The sequence below is a fragment of the Epinephelus moara genome, chromosome 14 (assembly GCF_006386435.1).
Source record: "Epinephelus moara isolate mb chromosome 14, YSFRI_EMoa_1.0, whole genome shotgun sequence".
NCBI lineage: Eukaryota > Metazoa > Chordata > Actinopteri > Perciformes > Serranidae > Epinephelus > Epinephelus moara.
The window spans coordinates 14203293-14223671 of NC_065519.1; the positions used below are offsets into that span (position 1 = coordinate 14203293).

A 20379-nucleotide genomic window follows, 5' to 3' on the forward strand; every position below is an offset into this window, starting at 1 on the left:
AGTCTACTTGACCAATGAGATGGCTGTATTTTGGATTGACGGCTCTCGTAGCCAATCAGAGCGGACTAATACAAAACATACCTCTGCTCACCCCTATGTTTTGAAAGTGAATGTATGGAGTTCTCCACTGACTGGAGGAACTTACTTACATATGACAACTGAGGTGTGGTTACAAAACAGGGTCAAAAGGCCACCTCCATTCATATTACGTCTATTCAAGCCACAATAACCGGTGTGACCTTTTGTTTTATTTGTTGGAAAACCCAAATGATTACACCAATTTATCTAGACATCTAAAGACTAGTTTTTCTAAATAAAATTAGCCCAGAATAGGCCTATATTCAAACAGGACATTTCAGTGACTTGATCAATTTCTTAAGCTTTAATCTAAATAAAAGTGCAATCAAGGGAAAGTTGGATCTGAACTAATCTAGTCAGGTTATTTGATGTCGAAAGTCTCACTCCCTCTTCTCTATCTCAGCATGGAAACCAAGTAGTTATGCAGGTCATTATGAAGAGCCAGTGGTAAACAGATGTGTCCCATGGCAACCACTGTCTGGCTTTAGTCTAGACTCAAACACACCGGTGTACACAAAAGTCTGTGTGTCTCCAAATGCCAAGATTTCAGGTAAATGACATATTTAAAGGATATATTTGCATATCTGTTTTTATGTTTGTGTCTAGTATTTCAACAAATTATATAAATTCAAGCACACAGCAGATGTTACAGTAACACAGAGGCTTTTTGTAATCCTTCAGCATGACAGTTCCATGGTTGATCAGATGACAAGACTTAAACTCAAACTGCTGAAGAAGGTAGGTGAGAGTCTGCATTTTGTTAATGTGGAAAGACAGTGCTTGGATTTTGTTCACTTTTACAATTACTATTCTCAAGTGAAATAGTTCAGCATTATTTGTCTGTTTTACTTATATTTCTAGAGACTGGAAAACAAAAAGCACAACATGGACAACAGAGCAGAATCTGCCCAGTCTGCAAGTAAGATAACAAAGACTTCTTTGTTGTTGTTTTTTACACTTATTTGTGTTACACCAAAAGACATACAAATAAAGAATAAAGACTTCTTTGTGATGAAAAATGTCGAACTGTGGAAGCTGTCAGCATAACCTGCCTCGACAGAATATTTACATTCTTCATTATAGACATTTAGCTTGTCCTGTGACCTCAAAAGATGGCAATTAAAAAATGTAAAATGAGTTTCTAATACTTTAACACAATAAAAGGTAAAATTAACTTGGTAATAAAAGTTAGGCACTATGAAGAGACTAAGACTCCTAAAAAGGTAGATGGACGTTTATTCACTTCAAAACAAGCTATTAGAGCAAGTAAATGTAGCAGACATGGGGAAAAATAAAAAGTATTAAAGGCATTTTTCAACCTGGACCCTATTTCCCTGTGTAAATTGATCAGAGAGACAATTTCTGAAATTATTGCAGTACTGAGGGAGCCTCAGTGGCTGGCAGCCATGAAATGAGCTGCAATGGAGTCACATAGGGCAATCAAACATTGTCATTCTATGTCTATTAAAATGATTATTTTTGACACATAGCGGTTCATATTGTTATTATAAGTGTCTGAAGTGTCTCTTTACCTTGACCTTGATGCAGTCTGTTTGTTATTGTCTCTTTCTGAATTATCGCGAGATATCACAAGATGTCACTTGCAGGAAAACAACAGTGGAAATGTGTGTGAATTCTGGAGAGAGTATAATAACCAGAGTGTTAGTAGTAGGAGTAGTTTTTGAAAACTTGATTTGTCTGTTCAGGGAGTTACCGGTATGATGGACAATTAGATCAACTTCACCGTGCTCTGAGGCGAAAACAGGACCTACTGCAAAGACTCAGGGTTTGTACAAAATACTTCTTTGTTTTCCAAGAATACAAAGTCTCATCTGTTGATATATTATTGTAATTCCTTGCATACCTACATTCAGCCATTAAGACAATAAAACTATAGAAAGACAGACGACACACCCAGCAAGTTAGAGTACTTAATGTCTTATCTTTCAGCTGTAACTGTGTGAAATGTATAATCATTTGTGGACTGTATCTTCTGTGTAGGAGCAGTACATGTTAGAGGACCTCAACAGACCTCACACCTGGGGAGGGTCACAGAGACAGTACAAGTCACATTTCTACACTGCCCCTCAGCCACCGCCTCCTCTGCCATTCCACCAGCCAGCCCCTGCTCTGCCCTTTCTGCCCCCTCCACCGCCACCACCAGCCCCGCCTCAGCCTCCGCGCATCATCCAACAGACTGTGAGACACTTAGCATTGACCTCAAAAACACCCCAATCCTCCAGATCTGTTTCTCTGTTTCTATGCGGTCTGTTAAGTGTATTTAATCCTCTTTTCCATCTCCTGATCTCCTTTTTCTCATTTATTTTTGCCCCTCTATGTTATTTTCACATATATTGACACTGCTACCCAGACTGACTTGCCAGGAGTTCATTAATTAAGGAAAAGACTTAATTATTTCCCCATCTTTGTCTGTCTCTGCAGCTACCCCAGCAGCCTGCAACCATTATACAACAGCTGCCACAACAGCAGCCTCTCATTACTCAGATTCCCCCACCTCAGCCCTACCCTGCACCTGCACCACGCTCGGGCAGCATCAAAGAGGGTATGCAACAGCAAAGAGAGAACTACCTTATCTGAGTCTCACTGTATTCATGTGTTTTTTATATGTATGTGTATGCTGTGTGTTAGATATGGTGGAACTGATGCTGATGCAAAACGCCCAGATGCACCAGATCATAATGCACAACATGATGCTGAAAGCCATGCCTTCTATATCGCCACCTGGAGGGCCAAATGCTCCTCTAACTACATATCTTGGGCAGGTACACACACACACACACACACACACACACACACACACACACACACACCCTCTCTAAGAAGTCTCAGTTCTGACCCTTCACAAAATTGTCCTCTCTGTCTGTCACAAACTCCCTAAATGTGTATTTCCAGGACAGTTACCAGGGAAACCCTATTTTCGTAAGGCCAGATGTCAAACCAAGAGGAAGTGCTGTCCATCATCACCATCACTATGCCCCTGCAGCACCACAGCTGCCTCCCATCTGTCACCCTACATGGCTACCAACGGTGTCATCTGTCCCAGCCGGACAAGCAGGGGCACATTTACCCTCCGTACACCATGACACAGCCACTTTCACACTCCCAACACTCAATGTGTAAGGTGCACATGTACTCTGTGTCTAGTATTTCAAACAATTCATTTTTACTTTTACTTTTTTTTAGCCTTCATCAGAGCTGAGTTTGGGCCTGATGAAGGTCACTAGACTGAAACGTCAGCATGTTTGTTTGACATGGTCAGAATAAAGTGGTGAAACTGAGATTAGCCAACTTTGTCCTGAAGATCTGTGTGTGCTACCTTTTTAAATTGGATATTATAATGTTGAAACACAACTCAGAATTTACTCTGAGAGTCTCTTCTTGTCTCTGAGTTGAAAATGAACACTTGTTGGAAGTGATAAGTCTGGATGTCTGCATAAGACTGGTCAAACATATGACGGCTAAAAAGATTTAAAAACTTAAGGCATGAGCAGAAATTACAAATGCGCTTATGGAATTATTTCTAATGGAAAAGTAACATACTTAAATATGTCCAAAAGATATCACGTATTAATGGCAGTGAGACAAAAACAGGGTATACTACTTTAACTTTTAATGTGCTTGGTCAACTCTGACCACGTGGGTCAAATTCGAGGTCCCTCTGGAACACCTGACACACCACATAAGGTAGGCTAATCATAGCTAAAGTTAGCTACAACAAGTTATTCCCCAAATAGTAAATTCATTTTTGTTTGTATATCCGAATAACATCCAAATTTACATTAAATCGATCTAAGTTGCATTTTAATTAAACGTCTCATGATAAACTTGAGTCCTTGTACAACGCTCCTCCATGCAGTATAACAACCTGAGCAAACACATATAGGATAAGTAGGTTAAGATTAACTGTATTTTAACACAATTAAATAAACCATTTATAATATTAAATAGCTGTTAGATCAAAGTTGATGGCTNTTAAACGTCTCATGATAAACTTGAGTCCTTGTACAACGCTCCTCCATGCAGTATAACAACCTGAGCAAACACATATAGGATAAGATTAACTGTATTTTAAATAAACCATTTATAATATTAAATAGCTGTTAGATCAAAGTTGATGGCTCCGTCATAAGAGCAGCCGGAGATGTGAAGTAAGAGAAAAAGTATCAATGCACGAACTCGGACCTGAGCTCCCGACCCCCACATGATGGTGACCCCTTCATTAGAGCGGCTGTAGCCAGGTCGGAAAAAGCAAAAGAATCACCGCCCGAACAGGGACTTGAACCCTGGACCCTCAGATTAAAAGTCTGATGCTCTACCGACTGAGCTATCCGGGCTCTGCACAGTGAAGAAATTGGGCGAAATATGAAGAAAATTGTTAAAAATTCAATATCTTCGTTTGTACAGCCATGGAAATCTCAATAACTTTGGCGCATTAAGAGCTAACGATAACTAGCAACCTGAAGTGTCAAGATAGTTACCCGTATGCTAATTCTAGAGCGCTGTTAGCAGCTAACGTTAGCTGGCTAGCTAGCCACAGCCAGCCAGCCAAAGCAGTGGCACAGTTAGCCGTATGCTAACTTTAGAGCGTTGTAAGCAGCTAACGCTAGCTAGCCACCGGAAGGTGTAAGATAGTTAGCCGTTCGCTTACTTTGGAGTGTCACTAGCAGCTAACTGATGCTAGGTAGCTACCCAAAATTCAAGATAGTTTGCCGTATGCTAACTTTGAGCGTCAGTGGCAGATAACTGGCGCTAGCTGGCTACCCAAGTCAATAGTTAGCTGTGTGCTAACTTTAGAGTGTCATTAGCAGCTAACTGACGCTAGGTAGCTACACAAAGTTCAAGGTAGTTAGCCATATGCTAACTTTAGAGTGTCATTAGCAGCTAACTGATGCTAGGTAGCTACACAAAGTTCAAGGTAGTTAGCCATATGCTAACTTTAGAGTGTCATTAGCAGCTAACTGACGCTAGGTAGCTACCCAAGTCCTAAGATAGTTAGCCGTATGCTAACTTTAGACTGCCATAGTAGCTAACTGATGCTAGGTAGCAACCCAAAGTTCAAGATAGTTAGCCGTATGCTAATTTAGGCTATGCTAACTTAGGCTAACTGTATACACAAAGACATTGGAAACGTTATCGCTAATGACTGAATGCAAACTTATAATGTAACAGCTCAAGAGGCTTTTAACTACAAAATATGCACATTTAGTCAGTCACTGTGTGTCACTTTGTCGTGGTAGTTGTTTTTCAGTCTAACATAACACACAGAACCTTTGCATCATTGCCTTGCCTTTAATGGATGAATTTACAGCTGTACAAAATGGTATTTTACAGGATCTATAAAACAAATAACAAAAGCCAGATACAATCACTTTTCATCTAAATTTACCGCACTACATCACTGCACCCTTCACCACACTGGGTCAACAGTGTGACAGTGCTTCTTTATCCCCATCCAAGTGTACAACATAATACCAAACCTTTATTCACAACAGTCAATCATCATGGCACATCCCTCTGATAAATAAAATAATTAAAAAATATATATATACGAAAACATACACATACAAACAATCCCAGTTAAGTGACACCCTCTGCATCAACAGATTATTAAAGTGCATAAATTCTTCTCTTTTAAAGAAATTGCTGCGTAATGACAGGAGAACGGGGGGGGGAAGTCATGCTGTAATCTAACAGGATGTGGAGGACAGTTAGGAGAATGTGTGGACAATGGTCATGCACTTGTGCTTGAGGGTTTTTTTGTATGGCACAGAAGTCAATATTACATGCTTAAAACAGCCTCCATTGTTTCCTGCGCCCTTATAAAAGTGTTGAAAAGTAATGAATGGTTAACAATGAAAACCTGGGTTAAATCAGATTAAAATGTGCCTGTCTGATTACACGTCACAGACTATTGGCCTTCTAACTGTGTGAATTTAATTAATTAAATATTCTGAATGATTTCTGTGAAATAACCTGATGACATTTATTTACACAGTGCATGTGTGCGAGCAGAACGCTGGGCTACGCTGTACAGTGGTCTTTTAAACAAGCATCTATGTGTGCAAACTGAGCCAGACTCTGGGAAAAGCTTCTTAACGGTTTGGAAAATTCACATGAACTTTTTAAATGCAATAAATGCAGAGAAATAAAAAAAAATCCTTAAGGAGTAAAATGATATGACTATTTGAGGCCTTCATTTGTTTTGTGGAGAGGCAGAAGCTGAAATACAAAGCACAGGGTAGGATACACAGCCTCCTGCCGCTGGTACGGTAACATAAACACAATGCAAGTAATTGTGTCACCAGAATCTTTCTAAACACATTTTGGTGAATGCTGCTATTGTCAGAGAGACACCATACATTCTTCAAATTTCACCTCCCGGGCAATCTGATTGTAAAACAGGGAAACAATACAGACAGCACAATTAGGATTATTGTGACAACATTTTGGGCAAACTGTTGTGTATTCTTCTACAGCACTAGCGCCATACTTTAAAGGATTCACTATTTTCGTTTACATCCCAGCAGCACATGCACTTTTATGATGTTATCTTTTGATGTTATAAAAGAGCATAGCGTTATCTGATGGTTTCAATGGCTGTTAGAAATAACTGGATCCTGTAGGTCCTCTTCTGATGCACACATACAGATATTTACCCTGTTTGCCTGTGTAGGCATGTAGTAAGTCTTACAGTGTGTTTGAATGGTCGATGGTGGCATCAGTCACAACTTATCCGGATGATTTCACTAGTAAAGTGTTCGTAGGGATCATGGTACTCCTCTCTGACACATCTTCACCTGTGTCAGTTTAGATGGCTGAGAAACAGTTTGGTCAAGGACGAGGACATGTGTGTGGACATCGATGGAGGGTGGGGTGCTGATATTTATTCACATGGCTTGGTTATGTGATCTAAAGTAAGAGAAAGAGAACAAAGACGTCCATTTATTTGCAGTGCACACAGGTTAATTAACACCACTGTTCCAATCACACACAAACAGCATTCACCTTGTGTATGTGAGGAGGCATTTCATCCTCTGAGCTCTCCTCTGGTAGTGGCTCATGGTGTCGTGGTGCTGCCTGACCCTCCTCTGCCCACCCTCCCATGGGCACACCCCGGGCTGACCTCACTATTTTCCCCCCTGAACCTAAAGCGTCTGGAAAGCAGAAAGACAGAGACAGTATTGTCAAGTGTCAGCAATTAACACTGATCTGTACAGGACGTGTACAGTTACTGTGCTGAGAAAAGGGCCGTCCATGCCAAGAACAATACTATCCTGGAAGACTTAAATGTTCTGGGCAATGTTCTGTTTCTAGTAATTCCTGTAGCTTGCTTTGAAAGCTATGCATTGGACGAGGTACGGCTGATTTGTGAAGTTGAAATGAGGAGTTATCTATATGATACTGTCTCATTTTACCTAAATAAGGTAGCAAGTTTAAGGTAAATGACCATTGCTAAAACAGCCTACTTGCCGTTTTGTATAGTCATGAGTGCAATAATATTAAAACAAGCAGCACTGAAATGCATGTGATGTGAAACATGAGGAGATAATAAAAAAGGTACCTGTGGCAGGCCCACTAGAGCGCTGCTGGCTGCTGCGCGATGAAGCCCCCTCCTGGCCCAAAGTGGTACCACCGATGGCTGAAGCTGAGGTGGGAATGGCACTGGGACTGGGAACTGTGGTGGGGAAAGTGTGTGAGCGAGGGAAGTGTCTGGAGTGAGGGTTAGGTTCACTCCTCACTTCATCCGGGATGCTGTCACTGCTTTCATCGCTTTCCTGCCGGTGCCATGTGTGACGGGACAGCTCGCCACGGGACTGCTGCTTGTGTAGCTACAGGGGAAAAAAGAAAGGAAGAATAGATAGGAGAAGATCTGTGAGATATTTAGGGTAAGAAGACAAACATGGCAACACACTGCTTTATTCAGTTTGTGCCTCACGCAGATATCCTCCACTCTCCTCCCACACATGCTCACACACAATTACCTCGTGCATGTAAAGAGCATGGATGCTCATCTCAGTGGAGGCGTACTCTGACAGGACCAAACTGGTGAGCTGACCCTCCCATGCACTGCTGCCTGAGCTCACAGTTCGGGCGTCAGTCCTACAGAAAGACAATGCAGACGTGTGGAGAAAATGAGGACATGAAGAGGAGGTGACAGGGATGAACAGATGATGAAAAGAGAGGGTTTAAACTAGGTTATCCATGGCGAAGCACATTTAGATTTTCCTCCAGCTGCTCAGTAAATATCTAGTGTTGCACAGAGCCTGAAAAGGAATTAAGTTGAGGCATGATTGTCCTACCCAGAGCCTGCCATTGCTTTGTTCATAGTTGAAGTGTGGCCGGACGCCCTGTGAGCCGCACTCAAACTGCCTCTCAGGTGAAGACTGCTGCTGATTGGGGAGAGGGAGCGTAGGGCGGACGCCCCGTCGCCTAAGCCAGCCACTGCATGATTGGTCAAAGAGCTGTCCCTACCGAAATGAACGGAGGTCAGCGTAGAGGGACCCACCAAGAGGTTTGCGATGAGGCTCCTTGGCTGCAAGAGGCAGGAGAGTAAATCAGTTTTTACCTCTGTGGGTGTGATGACATATAATTTATGACCACTGTGATACTTGACGTCAGTTTATCACCGTACCTCAGACTCGGACAGTGAGAGTGGATGCGAGTCTGAAGGAGCCCCCGTGGCCTCTCTGTGAACTCGTTCTTTCAGCTGGCTGATGAAGTGTGTGGTCTCCCGAGGAGGCTGCCACTGGGGGTTGGTGATGGCAAAGTGCATCAGAGACAACTCCGTCTTCCCGTCCTCTGCCTGTTGGTAGATGGACGCCTCTGTCTTCCCCTCTGACATCCACTGTAGAGGAAGGACAGAAGGTCAACCCACAGTGAGCACACAGACTCTCATTCACTCATATTTCACTGTTGAATGAATGAATCTAATGCATGTTACAGTCTATTAGAGATGCCACGATGAGAACATGTTCTCACTGATGATGCTCAATATCTCTTCTGTAAAGTAATTACTTTAATCTTTAACTGAAGATCTAAAGCTGCGTTCGAGCTTTCACTGCAGGGCCCTGTTTTTACAGCCTCAATTTTATGGTGCGCTTGAAGGTGTGTGTGTAGATAAGAAACGTTGCTTCCACCTTCATCAGGCAAAGTTTGCAGATTGCCTCATTAACATTATCAGGTGTCCTATTAGCACTGGGTTTAAATCTGTAATACCGCCAAATATGCACTTTTGCTTTTCGCTTTGACACCAAATCCTTTGCCATTGTCTTTATCAGTCAACTCCCCTTACTCGTCACATGATGAGTGACATCTGACTCCTGCTACTTTGTGCTGCAACTCTGCTCCTGCAGACACTTTCAGTTTATAATTGTAGCATCCGTGGCCAGACTTAAATAACATGCTTAGTATTTTATATTAGAGTTTTTTGGCCTAATTAAGTTAAAAAGAAAAGTGTGACAAGACGGTGGGGGCAGTGGGCAAGTAATGTAATCAGTGTATGCTTGATCACCGTGTAGCACTGGTAACACCAATAACTACAGTCTATGCATAATTAATGTAGGTATTTTTCAAGTCTTTGTCTTTGTGACTGCACACCACTTGTGCTGGTCTCTTACCGCAGGGTGTCCATGCTGCCTGATGTCCATCTGGGCAAAGGAGCAAGTGTCTCCAACCCCGACCACCTCCACGGTGAAGTTCCTGAAGAAATCAATGATCTCCAGAGACTTCCTCCTCAGACAGAAGATCAGGATGATGGGAGTCACCACTGGACTTATCAGCTCCTCCAGAATAAACACCTGGAAGAAAACAGGGGGAGAGGGTTGACACTGTACATGCAGAAGGCAGAGTAGCGTCCATAACTAGCACTATTACCTGAATTTTATCGACTATTTCAGAAGCTGTACAGCTGTTTCATTACGTCTGCATTATGTGACCAACCATTATCTTGACAAGTGCAGCTTCAACCACAGGTGCTTTCCCTCTGCACATTTTCCAGCCTCCATCACTCGCAGCAATGACTGTTTCTTGATGTCTGAGTAGACTACACCATTTGCACACGATTTAAATTTGCACCGCACACTGAAAGCAGGTTTGTTTTTTTAAAGAAATTACTACACTTAAAATGGCACTGTCATTTTGATGGATGGAGGAACACTTCTGACTTTAAGATTAAAGATTCAAAATGCAACCAGCTTGGACTGTCAGGGATGTAATGTAAATCCCATTTCTTAATACCAGCAAGGTGCTTTTTAGCATGGCACTATTGCTTCATACGAACTTCTTGATAGCAAATAGCAGAAATATTTGGTGTTACCAAGGTTTTGTTTTTTGAGAGTCGTCATAGTTCTGTAGAAGCAGCACACACATAAGTGAAAACATTAATGATGGCTTGATGTCCTTGAGACAGTTTACACACTTGCAGGGCCTTGAAACTGGCATATATTATTATTATTTATTGCTGTTTCTTGTATTTTTTGTTCTTTTTTCTGCATGCCTAGTTTTTTAAGTTTTTAAATATTGAAATCTTTAATTTGACTCTTTACCCTTGACTGCTGTAACACTGGAATTTCTCAATTGTGGGATCAATAAAGGTGTATCTTATCTTATCTTAAATATAGCCATCATTGATGTTAATTACTTACACCTCAGATTTTATGACAAAATGTCCACCATGTATATAGCACACTTTTAAAAAGTAAAAGATGCAGTGTGTAGGATTTAGGAAATGTACTGGCAGAAATGGAGTATATTTTCTGTGGTGTTTAATCACCTTAAAATAAGAATTGTATTTTTGTTACATTAGAATAAGCCATTTATATCTACATAGGGAGCAGGTCCTTGTCCACAGATTCTGTCATGTTGTACTGCCATGTTTCTACAGCAGCTCAGAATGGACAAGCCAAACACTGGCTCTAGATAGGGCCATTCGTGTTTTTGTGTCGGCCACCATAGTCAGCAGCCCCTCCGCGATAAGCAGCATCGGAAAAAAACAGATTTTTTAACTTGAAACTGCTTTATTCAGTGTTTTTTCTGGTTTAAATCACTGGGTAATGATGGAAGGGACCTCTGTGGATTATGTGGCTCCTAGTAAAAACCTCTTGAACATCTGGATCTTAAATTATTTGAGAAAAAATGTGAGCAGTGTTGAGCAGCGTCGGAGAAACACTGATTTGCAATGGTAAATTGCTTTATTTAGTATTTGTGCCCGTTTTAATCACATGGTCCATTTGTTTTGAAGAGGAAGAGACTTCTGTGAATAGTTCAGCTCCCGGTTAAAACCTCCTGAACAATGAACACTGAAGGAATCCTAACCGGGAGTTCATGTTTGGCACATGGGAGGAGTCTCAGCTCATCACAATCTGCAACCCTCACCGCTAGATGCCACTAAATCCTACACACTGCTCCTTTATTCCCTCCTAATTATTCAGAGTTTCGATATTTATTCCCAGTTCAGTATTCATACTCACTGCTTTGTACTGGAAGAGCTGGGAGAACTGGTCACGAGTCTCATATCTATGTGCATTGCCCTGCCAGTGGTCGGGCATGTAGTGGATATGAGCCAGGATGACCCTCAACAGCTGCTCAGGACAAAACACCATGTGCTTATCTGGGATAAATGATCTGAAGAGACACACAGAAAGAGAGAGGTGGTGTTTACAAGACTGAAAACACTCTTAGTGAGGTATATTGAGATAAAAAAGTGGTAGTGAGGATTTCTTGAAGCAATTAACAAATTAAAGCCTATAGTTCTGGATGTAACTGTGAACACTGATGGATAGTTGAATGTACACGCTAAAAATATATAACTAGAACTAGATTTTTCCACATAGTTCAATTCATGAGCATGTTCCCAAATATCTCATTATTTCAATTTAGAGCTATTAACAGACATCAAATAGTCTAGAGCTACTTAAGGAAGGAAACCCTCTTATACTCATCAGTTATACAGCAGAATAAGCTGCTGAGGAGCATTAAAGGGATTACGGCTCCGGGTAGCTTTAAAAGGGCAATAAAGAAATGGTTCATGGTTAGCAGCCTTAACACTCCACGTAGTTGAAGATTTGTGTCTTCAATTCATGTTTTATATTTAGATCTGATGTACAGTGACAAAGGTAATCATTTATAGGTGATTAGCAATGATCTGGTGATGTCTTGTAGCTACTGTAGTTGTAGTAGTTCATTCTCTCCACCCTTTCTCATTGAGTCACAGTGGAAATAAGCCTCTATGGCTTTGTCATGTTACTCTGAATCATCATTAAATGATTCCTCTGTGTTTATAAAATGCTTCTGTTAAATAAAATCATCATGTGTGTTTAGATAGGTTAGATTATCAGACAGATTAACCTCGTGACACTAATCCCCTACCTGCAGACTGTGATACACACTCCCAGCAGAGTGATTGACGAGAGGACGTGTTCTACTGCGAGAACGTCCTCGTCGTAGATAGTCAGCGCGATGAGGACAGCCAGAAGAGACCCGGCAAAAAAGGCTACATTTTTGGCAACCACTGTCAGCAGTGGTGAGAGGAAACAGTTCATATACTTGGATGCAGCCTGAATAAAAAAGGAGAACAAAGGAAAAGGAAGAGAAAAATGAGGAAACGGGCATTTTATTATTGACTCTACAGGCAGTGGCACCAATATAAGCAGTAAGAGCATGGTATAGATGGGAGACTGGGAAATGGACTTGCATTTGTATAGCGCCTTTCTAGTCTTCTGACGACTCAAAGCGCTTTTTACACTATGAGTCACATTCACACACTGTGCAGAGTGCCACCTGCTACACAGCTTTAACACACTCCTACATCAATGGAACAGCCATCAGGAGCAATATGGGGTTCAGTATCTTGCTCAAAGATGCTTTGACATGCGGATTGGGGGAGCCTGGGATCAAACCGCTGATCTTCTGCTTGGTGGACGAACCGCTCTACTCCATGAGCCACAGCCGCCCTCGACATGTTTCTTGGCTGAGCTCTAAGGTTAGCTAGCTCAGTGGTGCTAGGTGAGCTAGCAAAAGATGTACGCTTCCTTCTGGACGGTGATACAGTTGGTAGGTGTAGTTCAGTATTAAGAAAATAGTTCCTAGATGCAACTGCTCACAACAAGGTCTGTGGATTATCTTGAGTAACTGGGTCATGATTTCTGGAGAGAGACATTGCTGTTGAGTTTTTAAAAATGTATTTTTGGGCACTTAATGCACCCCAAACTATGTTCCATCTAGTTCCATTATATCTGAGAGAAGGCAGACATCTCTACAGCTGATATCTCAAACACTTGACAACTCACATCAGAACAATCTAGACTGACAAACAGAACTTAACGTGAGAGGAGAAATACATATTTTTGATTTGGGGGTGAACTGTCCTTTTAAATAGCATCAACTACTGGCAGGAGATTCACTGACCTTGTAGCCTTTGCTGAGGCGTGACATGAGCTCATGGTCCAACTCATTAAAGTGACGCAGGTAACATCGACCGTACAGAGACCAGCATCTCGCTCCCAGAGAACCAGGCTCCCTCTTGATCACCTAGGCACACAAACACACAACAAACTATTGTCTAAAACTCTAAATAACAAAGGGAATTGAATAACATTTGTGTGTCTGTGTATGTGAAGCACTTACCTCTGTGTAACTAAAGAAGGCATATAGAATTTGCCACACCAGAATGACTGGACACAGCAGCAGATTGGCAATCCCAATCCACAGGATGCGGGATGCTAGCCTGTCGGCCAGCTCAAGCCTGTTACTTCCTCTCTTGTACTCTGGTTTCAGGCTCCACTCATTCTCAAACAGAGAGCCTACAGAGCAACAACGACAAAAAACAAGGGAGATAAAATGAAGCTCAGCCTTGAGAAATACAGTAGGTAAATATATGAGTGCATGCATGCAAATGATTCACGTCATGTGAATATGACACCACAGGAATGCAGACACATGCAGACTCAGCGTGTGTAATGAATCACATCAAACATAGACGCACCTGGTCCCCAAAAGAAGATGAGCTCAAAGTTGTACTTGAGACCCCGGGTGTAGAACACAGACTCCCCGAGTACAGGAAGTCGAAAACGCACAGGAAGGAGTGATTTATTCACCATGGCAACCTTGAGAAGGAAGAAAGTTTTGATTTGAGGTCACACTGTTTCATTGTGCTTGAAAGTAGCTGTGTGAGGCATAAATAGCTCAGCTGCTAAACAGCGAGATTAACGTTTCATCACAAACGGACACACCATGTAGTTTTTGAAGCGAAGGATGCGGTGGTAAATGTCCAGCTCTGTGAGTTCCTTTTTATGGATGCAGATCTGGTGCTCCTTTTGGATCTCCACTATCCTGGCCTGAACCTCCTGCCATGTTGCATAGGGGAGTTCTGACTGAAGAGAGAAAGTGACGGTTAGTGGTGCAATGACTCTTACAAGAAATCTACATGTATTTAATGGCCAAAAATCTTAAATATCCCTCTCAAAGATAATTGTATCTGTCTTACCATCGTCATTTTGAGCGCGTTAATGTAGAAGGACCGAATCTCCCAGTAGCAGCAGACATTGTAGATGAATTTGACCAGACGATGTAGCCAAAACACCCCAGAGATTATCAGCACGAAGATCACAAATGCATTGTCTCGGATACTGTGAGAGAAAATATGCCGTGCTATAATTCAAAGATGTTCAATATCCTTCTTAAAAAATGTCTAATTGCTTTAACATGTTTAATGTTTCCATACAGCAAAAATAAACACATCATTGCTAACCTAAATTTCTTAACTCATGACATGTTTCAGCTTTTTTATCAGTGACAATAAAACCTTTATTTTACTGCTCTTACTTAGGAGGGTGTTTGGGGTTTCTTATATCAAACATCACACATCACACTTTCAAGCAGAGATGGATATTGCTAGGATTTTATAGATACAACTACTCTTATCAATACTCCTTAGCGATTCAGGAAATAGTTAAGGAAATTTATGTTATGGAACAACTGACTTTTTCCTTGAGACATGCCCCTAAAACGTGAACAATACTGGAAAAATGGAAATCTAATTTGACTGGATGGTGGCTCATAGATGACTGGAAGATTTCCAGGGGTCAAAGTTGGGGATCATGGGGACTTTTGCGGTCTTGAGAGACGATCATGGACATGGAGGACTTCTTGTCACTGACACTGCAGTGTAGCCTTGCTTCCTTCTATTTTCTGTTTTGCTCAGTGTTGGGCATTTCACCTTTGCCTATGATGTCCCTGCCTATTGTTGTTAGTTTTGTCTGTTATTGGTTTTCATCAGTCAGCATCAGTCCTTCGTCCTGTCCTCTGTCCTCCTCCCTCTGCTGCTGATGTGATTCACTGCCTGCAGGTAATGTTACCGCTGGGCGAGGGAGGAGGGGCTGGTTTGTCTCAGCCAGTAGCTAACACGAATTAGCCAGATTTTAGGATACTTGGCAAACTAAGCTAAACAGTTAGACTACATAGAGACAATTTTTGCTCAGCTTGTTTTGCAGCAATTCACTATTAACTGAGGTTGTGCACTGTGCTTGTATAGAACAGTGTGGTGGTAACATCACTTTCTACATGTTTGCATATTTATGCTTGTTGAAGTTATGTTTTCTCATGCAAAAGGTATGACTGGGAGATCAACAACTAAGGCATAAATAACAGCTCCATATGATAATTCACATCAGTGGTTTTCAAACTTTTTGTGCCCAAGGCACACCAAAGGGTGTGCCACAATCTGAAGGCACACCTGTATTTATATCTGTGCATAATAGCTTCTATAACGTGTTATCACGACATAAGACAATAACAATCAGAAAAAAACAAGACAGGTAGCTTTCGTGATACTGTCTACTGACAGTGGTAGGTTGTCTTCACTGGTGCTTTGTTGTACTTTGCTCCGTACAATAAAGCAATCCAATGTCCCAGTCATGGCTTTCTTCTTTTAAATGTTACCAACCCTCACAATGGCTGCCAATCAGAGCTTTTGATGTGTGACACACCTACAATTCCCACACACCAACTACGACAAATAGGTTCCCCGTTTTTTTAGTAGCTAGTTTGCCTCTTTATTAGGACATAGGTACGCACAACATACCGCTGACTGCTATGTATCTCACAAACACCCTCCTGAGCAAACACCTCTCCTCGGCTACACACTCGCAGTAAAGTTACAACTGCAGCTTCGACAAAAAAGTATCATCAACTAAATCAACTTAACACAGTGTCACACTCACCGAGCACTGCAGACTTCCACGGGGCGGAAGGCATCAGGCAAGGTGACTTTAGATGAATCCGTGTGATTTACAAACTTGTTGGCGAACAGTATGTCATAGTCCACACAGTTAGCTAGGAACACTGTGAAGCCAACCACAAACAGCAACTGACTGCAAGGAGAAAGAGAGAAAGAGGATCAAGCTCTGCCATAAATTAATCTCGTACAGACACACGAGTCTCTCAGAAACATAATTTCTGATGGATGGGATACATACACCAGCTCAAAGAACTCTCCCAGCAGCATACAGGTGAATCCATTCTTCTGGTGCAGATTATAGACGTGATGGACGTTAAGGAATACTGCAAATTTATTTGATGGTGCAGAAGCAATAAAGCACAATTCAACTGTAAGGGAATACACGCCCATGTAAAAGGATATTCTCTGGAAAAACAGGTCCAGGTTTTCTATGTGGTGCCATTGGGCTGCAAAAGATTTGTTAACGATTAGTAATAGTGTTGATGTTGTTAGGCATCACTATCAGTGTAAAAAAGAAGGGTGAATTTCTGTGTGTGATAAGTTCGCGATTTGTGTATGTGTGTCGTACATTTGGCTCCTTCAGGCACATGCATCAGCAGGTTCTCCTCTCCAGGGGGAGAGTCGCTGTAGGACGCCTCCAGGCGCTGGTACTCTGTGTCAAAGTGCGCCATAGTGACGGCAGCTTCAGTGTCAACGAGTAGCTGAGCCCACTGCTACAGACTGGAGCACAGAGAACAGCAGGGAGAGAGAAGAAGAGGGTTGAAGACATACAGACGAGCGGTAAAAATGATGATAAGGAGAAGGGTTTACACATCATATGTTGGTTAATCATCAACTCACTTCAAGGCTTACACAACCTATATTTTGGAAGACAGCATAGACCACAGCCTCCACTGAGGCCTCACTATCAACACCAGCCTTGATTTTGAATTGATTTATTCATTATTGAATACTCTATTGATCTGTTAATCCCTCTAAGGTGAGGTCAGAGGTCAGGAACAGGAACAGAGCAGCAACGCCATAGCTGAATCCTTGCCGACAAATGGATTTAAAGGTAGATTTCCTGGTTAAAGGACAATCTGCCTCTTGTTTTAAATGGGCTACTCAACTGTTTCCACACATGCCTACATTTTGAGGGAGAGTAGATATAGAAAATGTGTCAGAAAAGCAAAGTAAATTTGTAGTTTGTGACTGATTCAATGACAAATTCAACGACTACCTAGTGTGTAGCCTCTATGAAACTTGTGGTATGGCGTCAGTTAGACCGAAACGAGTTAAGTGAAACAAAAACCAAACAAATGGGTCTTTGACAAGGGTCTCTGCCTCGAGATTTGTTAGTTATAGTGGTGTGAGCAAAATCCAAAAGCCTCCAGGTAGATAATAATACCACCAGGAGGTCTGAAAGACACCACAGATTAAGATTGTGTTGACTCAAAACCATGATTACAAGGCTTGGAGGACAAACAAGAGTCAGTGATGACAAAACAAGTATGAAGTACAACAAAAATAACCTAAAATAAGATTAAATATTCCTAAAGAAGGCATTTTGGCTTACCCAACTGTAATAACAATGAATCTTGTAGTGTGATATCATAATATGTAGTTTGTATTGTTGGTGGGAAAGATGGGTGACATTAACCTATTAATCTACTTCAAATCCAGACACACTGCCTCAAAGCAAAGCTATGGTGTTTCTTATGTCAACTGAAGAAATGAGCTTGATTTACCTCCATTGCAGTGCAGTAACGTCACGTCCCATCCAGCTCTGCTGTTTACTCAACATTCCCAGCTGTAAAAAAAAAAAAAAGGAAGAGACCTTTCCTTTAGTCTTGTCTGGGACCATAACAGACAGCAGGACATGGCTGAATGCCATATTTATACTCAGGCAGCATACAGCACAGCACAGGGCTGAACCCACACAAAATGGCAGAAATAGCCGAGTGTTTGAAAGTAGTAATTAACAGCGACACATGAACGTACGAAGCCAACAGAGGAGAACTGATTCAGGTGTTGTTGTCGTGGTTTGACAGCACAGGCCTGCCTCCCTCACAAAAAATATGTCGCCGCGTGGAGTCCTTACCGTTGGGTACCTCCGCCTCTGTTGTGCCGGGGTGAAACACTGTACCCTCCACGGGAGGTTTAAGCTAATACCAGTCTTGTTTTCGTTTTCTTTTCGCTGCCTCTCGCAGTCAAACAGCAGCCAGTTTCATTTTCGAAACAGCTAGCACTGTGGCGTCTGTCACCGCTGACGGACAGGGGCGTCGACCAATCAGAGAGAGAGTTCCCTAACTGTAAGAAAAGCAGCCAATCCGGTGCGAGCAGAGGCGGGCTCTATGAGTGTGTTGTGTATATACAGGACGTCTGTGACACGCCCTGCATGAGCCTCCATCACATTACTGTGGTTTGACTCATTGCTGTGAATGATGAGCCTTTACTGCCACCTGCTGGTCGGTTGCAGTAGCTTCACAATACAGTCAGAGAGGTACTGTCATATTGAAAGCACACTCTTGGTGATGCTGCTTCATGTTTCGTCAGTCCCTGACATAATAAGTATTATCTTACTCATGGGTAAAGACCATATTAATTCTAGTGAGTGGAGGAATAATTTGATTTTAATTTTAATTTGATAGGGATGATTAAATCTAGCATAGAGAATGGGACTGATGTGTTGCACACCTCATGTCCCTAGTTGGGCTTTTATGTGTAGACCTAACATGTTATCAAATATATACAGTTTAAAACATTATGCAGCCACAACACACTATAAACATGAAAGACACAATAAAACACATAAACCACAAGACATACATCACAACATATCCCACAATACATCCACTACAATAGACATACCACTATATACATACACTTAAGTGCACATACCACAATATACAAATACATTTACACTAATAATTGGTACAAGTAATTGTTTATAATTGACTTAAAGCTGTGTTTATCGTCACCGGAAAAAAAAAGAACAGTGACAGGTCTGCAAGAAAGAAGTATTGACTTTTCTCAGCTCTTGTTGTTTTGAATTATGGTCCTGCTATGTCACATTTGGATTGCCTGGTGTTTTAATTTGATTGCTTTTTTTTTTTTTTTTTTTTTTAATATTCTCTATTTATTTATATATAAATCTCCCCCTAGTCTATTTTATTTTGTTTATTTATTTTCCTCATCTTCATCAAAGTTGACTATTATTTTGCTCTGTATTTGTATAGAAAGCACATCGTCTACGAGATGTTTTATGTTTATGCTTTTGTATGTTCTCCAAATGTTCAATAAAAGGTTCTACATTTATATTAAAAATAATAACATGCTCCTATTATGACGCAGACTTTGAATATTTTAAGGCGTCAAATATTTGTTGTGTCTTATTTTGAAATAAAATGGAACATGTGATGTTAGAGGAGCCTACTACTTTTGCTTTACTGTAATACATGATCATATCAATGATGAGTCATCTGTAACATCTACGTAATTGCTTGCTCAAAGCTTGTGAAGGGAAAGTGAAACGATATTGCTAACAACATGTACTGCATAAAAACATGCACTATCCTCCTAAGACCTGAACTTTTGTTTGATATGCATCTTTAATTTCACTTAGCTATTTGGGATCAGTAGGACCTGATAAGTTTTAAAATTTAACATTGTCAACTTATTAAAGTCCCAGTGTCCTTCAACAAGCTGATGATAAATTCCCAATATCTTTAAATGAGTACTTCCTAATTAACAGCATCTTATCTTGTCACTGTTGCTAAAATTGGTTAAAATTTGTTGCCATATCAAACTACAAACATTATTAATCACAAATAAACAAGTTTAAACCATAAAATGTGATCAGGTTTTGGACCTTGTCCACTTTTGTGTTGGCATTGGCTGCAGACTGACTTGGCAGAGATGGCTGCCATCTTGTTTTTACATGGATTACTGTACTGTGCTCTTACTGCCACTAGATGGCACAATAAGTGTCCACGAATGAGGACAACAGGTCTACATTAAGAAGAATGAAGTATAAGGTCCAATAAAACCAATATGTGATGTCCTTA

The 20379-nt window shown here is 41.2% G+C and overlaps 2 protein-coding genes and 1 non-coding gene across 5 annotated transcripts; 1 reads left to right on the top strand and 2 right to left on the bottom strand.

The window, feature by feature from the left end:
- Positions 1–564: 564 nt before the first annotated feature.
- zgc:112416 (uncharacterized protein LOC550509 homolog) lies at positions 565–3387 on the top strand. 2 transcript variants are annotated; one of them, XM_050062081.1, is made up of 8 exons: positions 565–628; positions 760–816; positions 940–997; positions 1785–1864; positions 2080–2277; positions 2521–2641; positions 2728–2861; positions 2992–3387. In XM_050062081.1, exons 1-8 carry the CDS (start codon positions 614–616, stop codon positions 3217–3219), a joined length of 891 nt encoding a protein of 296 aa, XP_049918038.1. In that variant the 5' UTR covers positions 565–613; the 3' UTR covers positions 3220–3387. The 2 variants fall into 2 exon arrangements, with proteins under 2 accessions (XP_049918038.1, XP_049918039.1); XM_050062082.1 differs by having other exon boundaries at positions 567–628; positions 760–820.
- Positions 3388–4360: 973 nt separating this feature from the next.
- trnak-uuu (transfer RNA lysine (anticodon UUU)) lies at positions 4361–4433 on the bottom strand. The gene has a single exon. It is a non-coding gene; the product is annotated as a tRNA-Lys (tRNA).
- Positions 4434–5374: 941 nt separating this feature from the next.
- atg9a (ATG9 autophagy related 9 homolog A (S. cerevisiae)) lies at positions 5375–18573 on the bottom strand. 2 transcript variants are annotated; one of them, XM_050062326.1, is made up of 20 exons: positions 18414–18573; positions 18061–18122; positions 16902–17053; positions 16736–16779; positions 16572–16636; positions 16317–16466; positions 14582–14723; positions 14328–14468; positions 14081–14201; positions 13723–13898; positions 13504–13626; positions 12466–12653; positions 11568–11721; positions 9717–9896; positions 8732–8944; positions 8400–8632; positions 8082–8199; positions 7661–7928; positions 7105–7253; positions 5375–7008 (listed from the first exon to the last, which is right to left on the bottom strand). In XM_050062326.1, exons 3-20 carry the CDS (start codon positions 17002–17004, stop codon positions 7000–7002), a joined length of 2577 nt encoding a protein of 858 aa, XP_049918283.1. In that variant the 5' UTR covers positions 17005–17053; positions 18061–18122; positions 18414–18573; the 3' UTR covers positions 5375–6999. The 2 variants fall into 2 exon arrangements, with proteins under 2 accessions (XP_049918283.1, XP_049918284.1); XM_050062327.1 differs by having other exon boundaries at positions 18314–18569.
- Positions 18574–20379: the final 1806 nt, after the last annotated feature.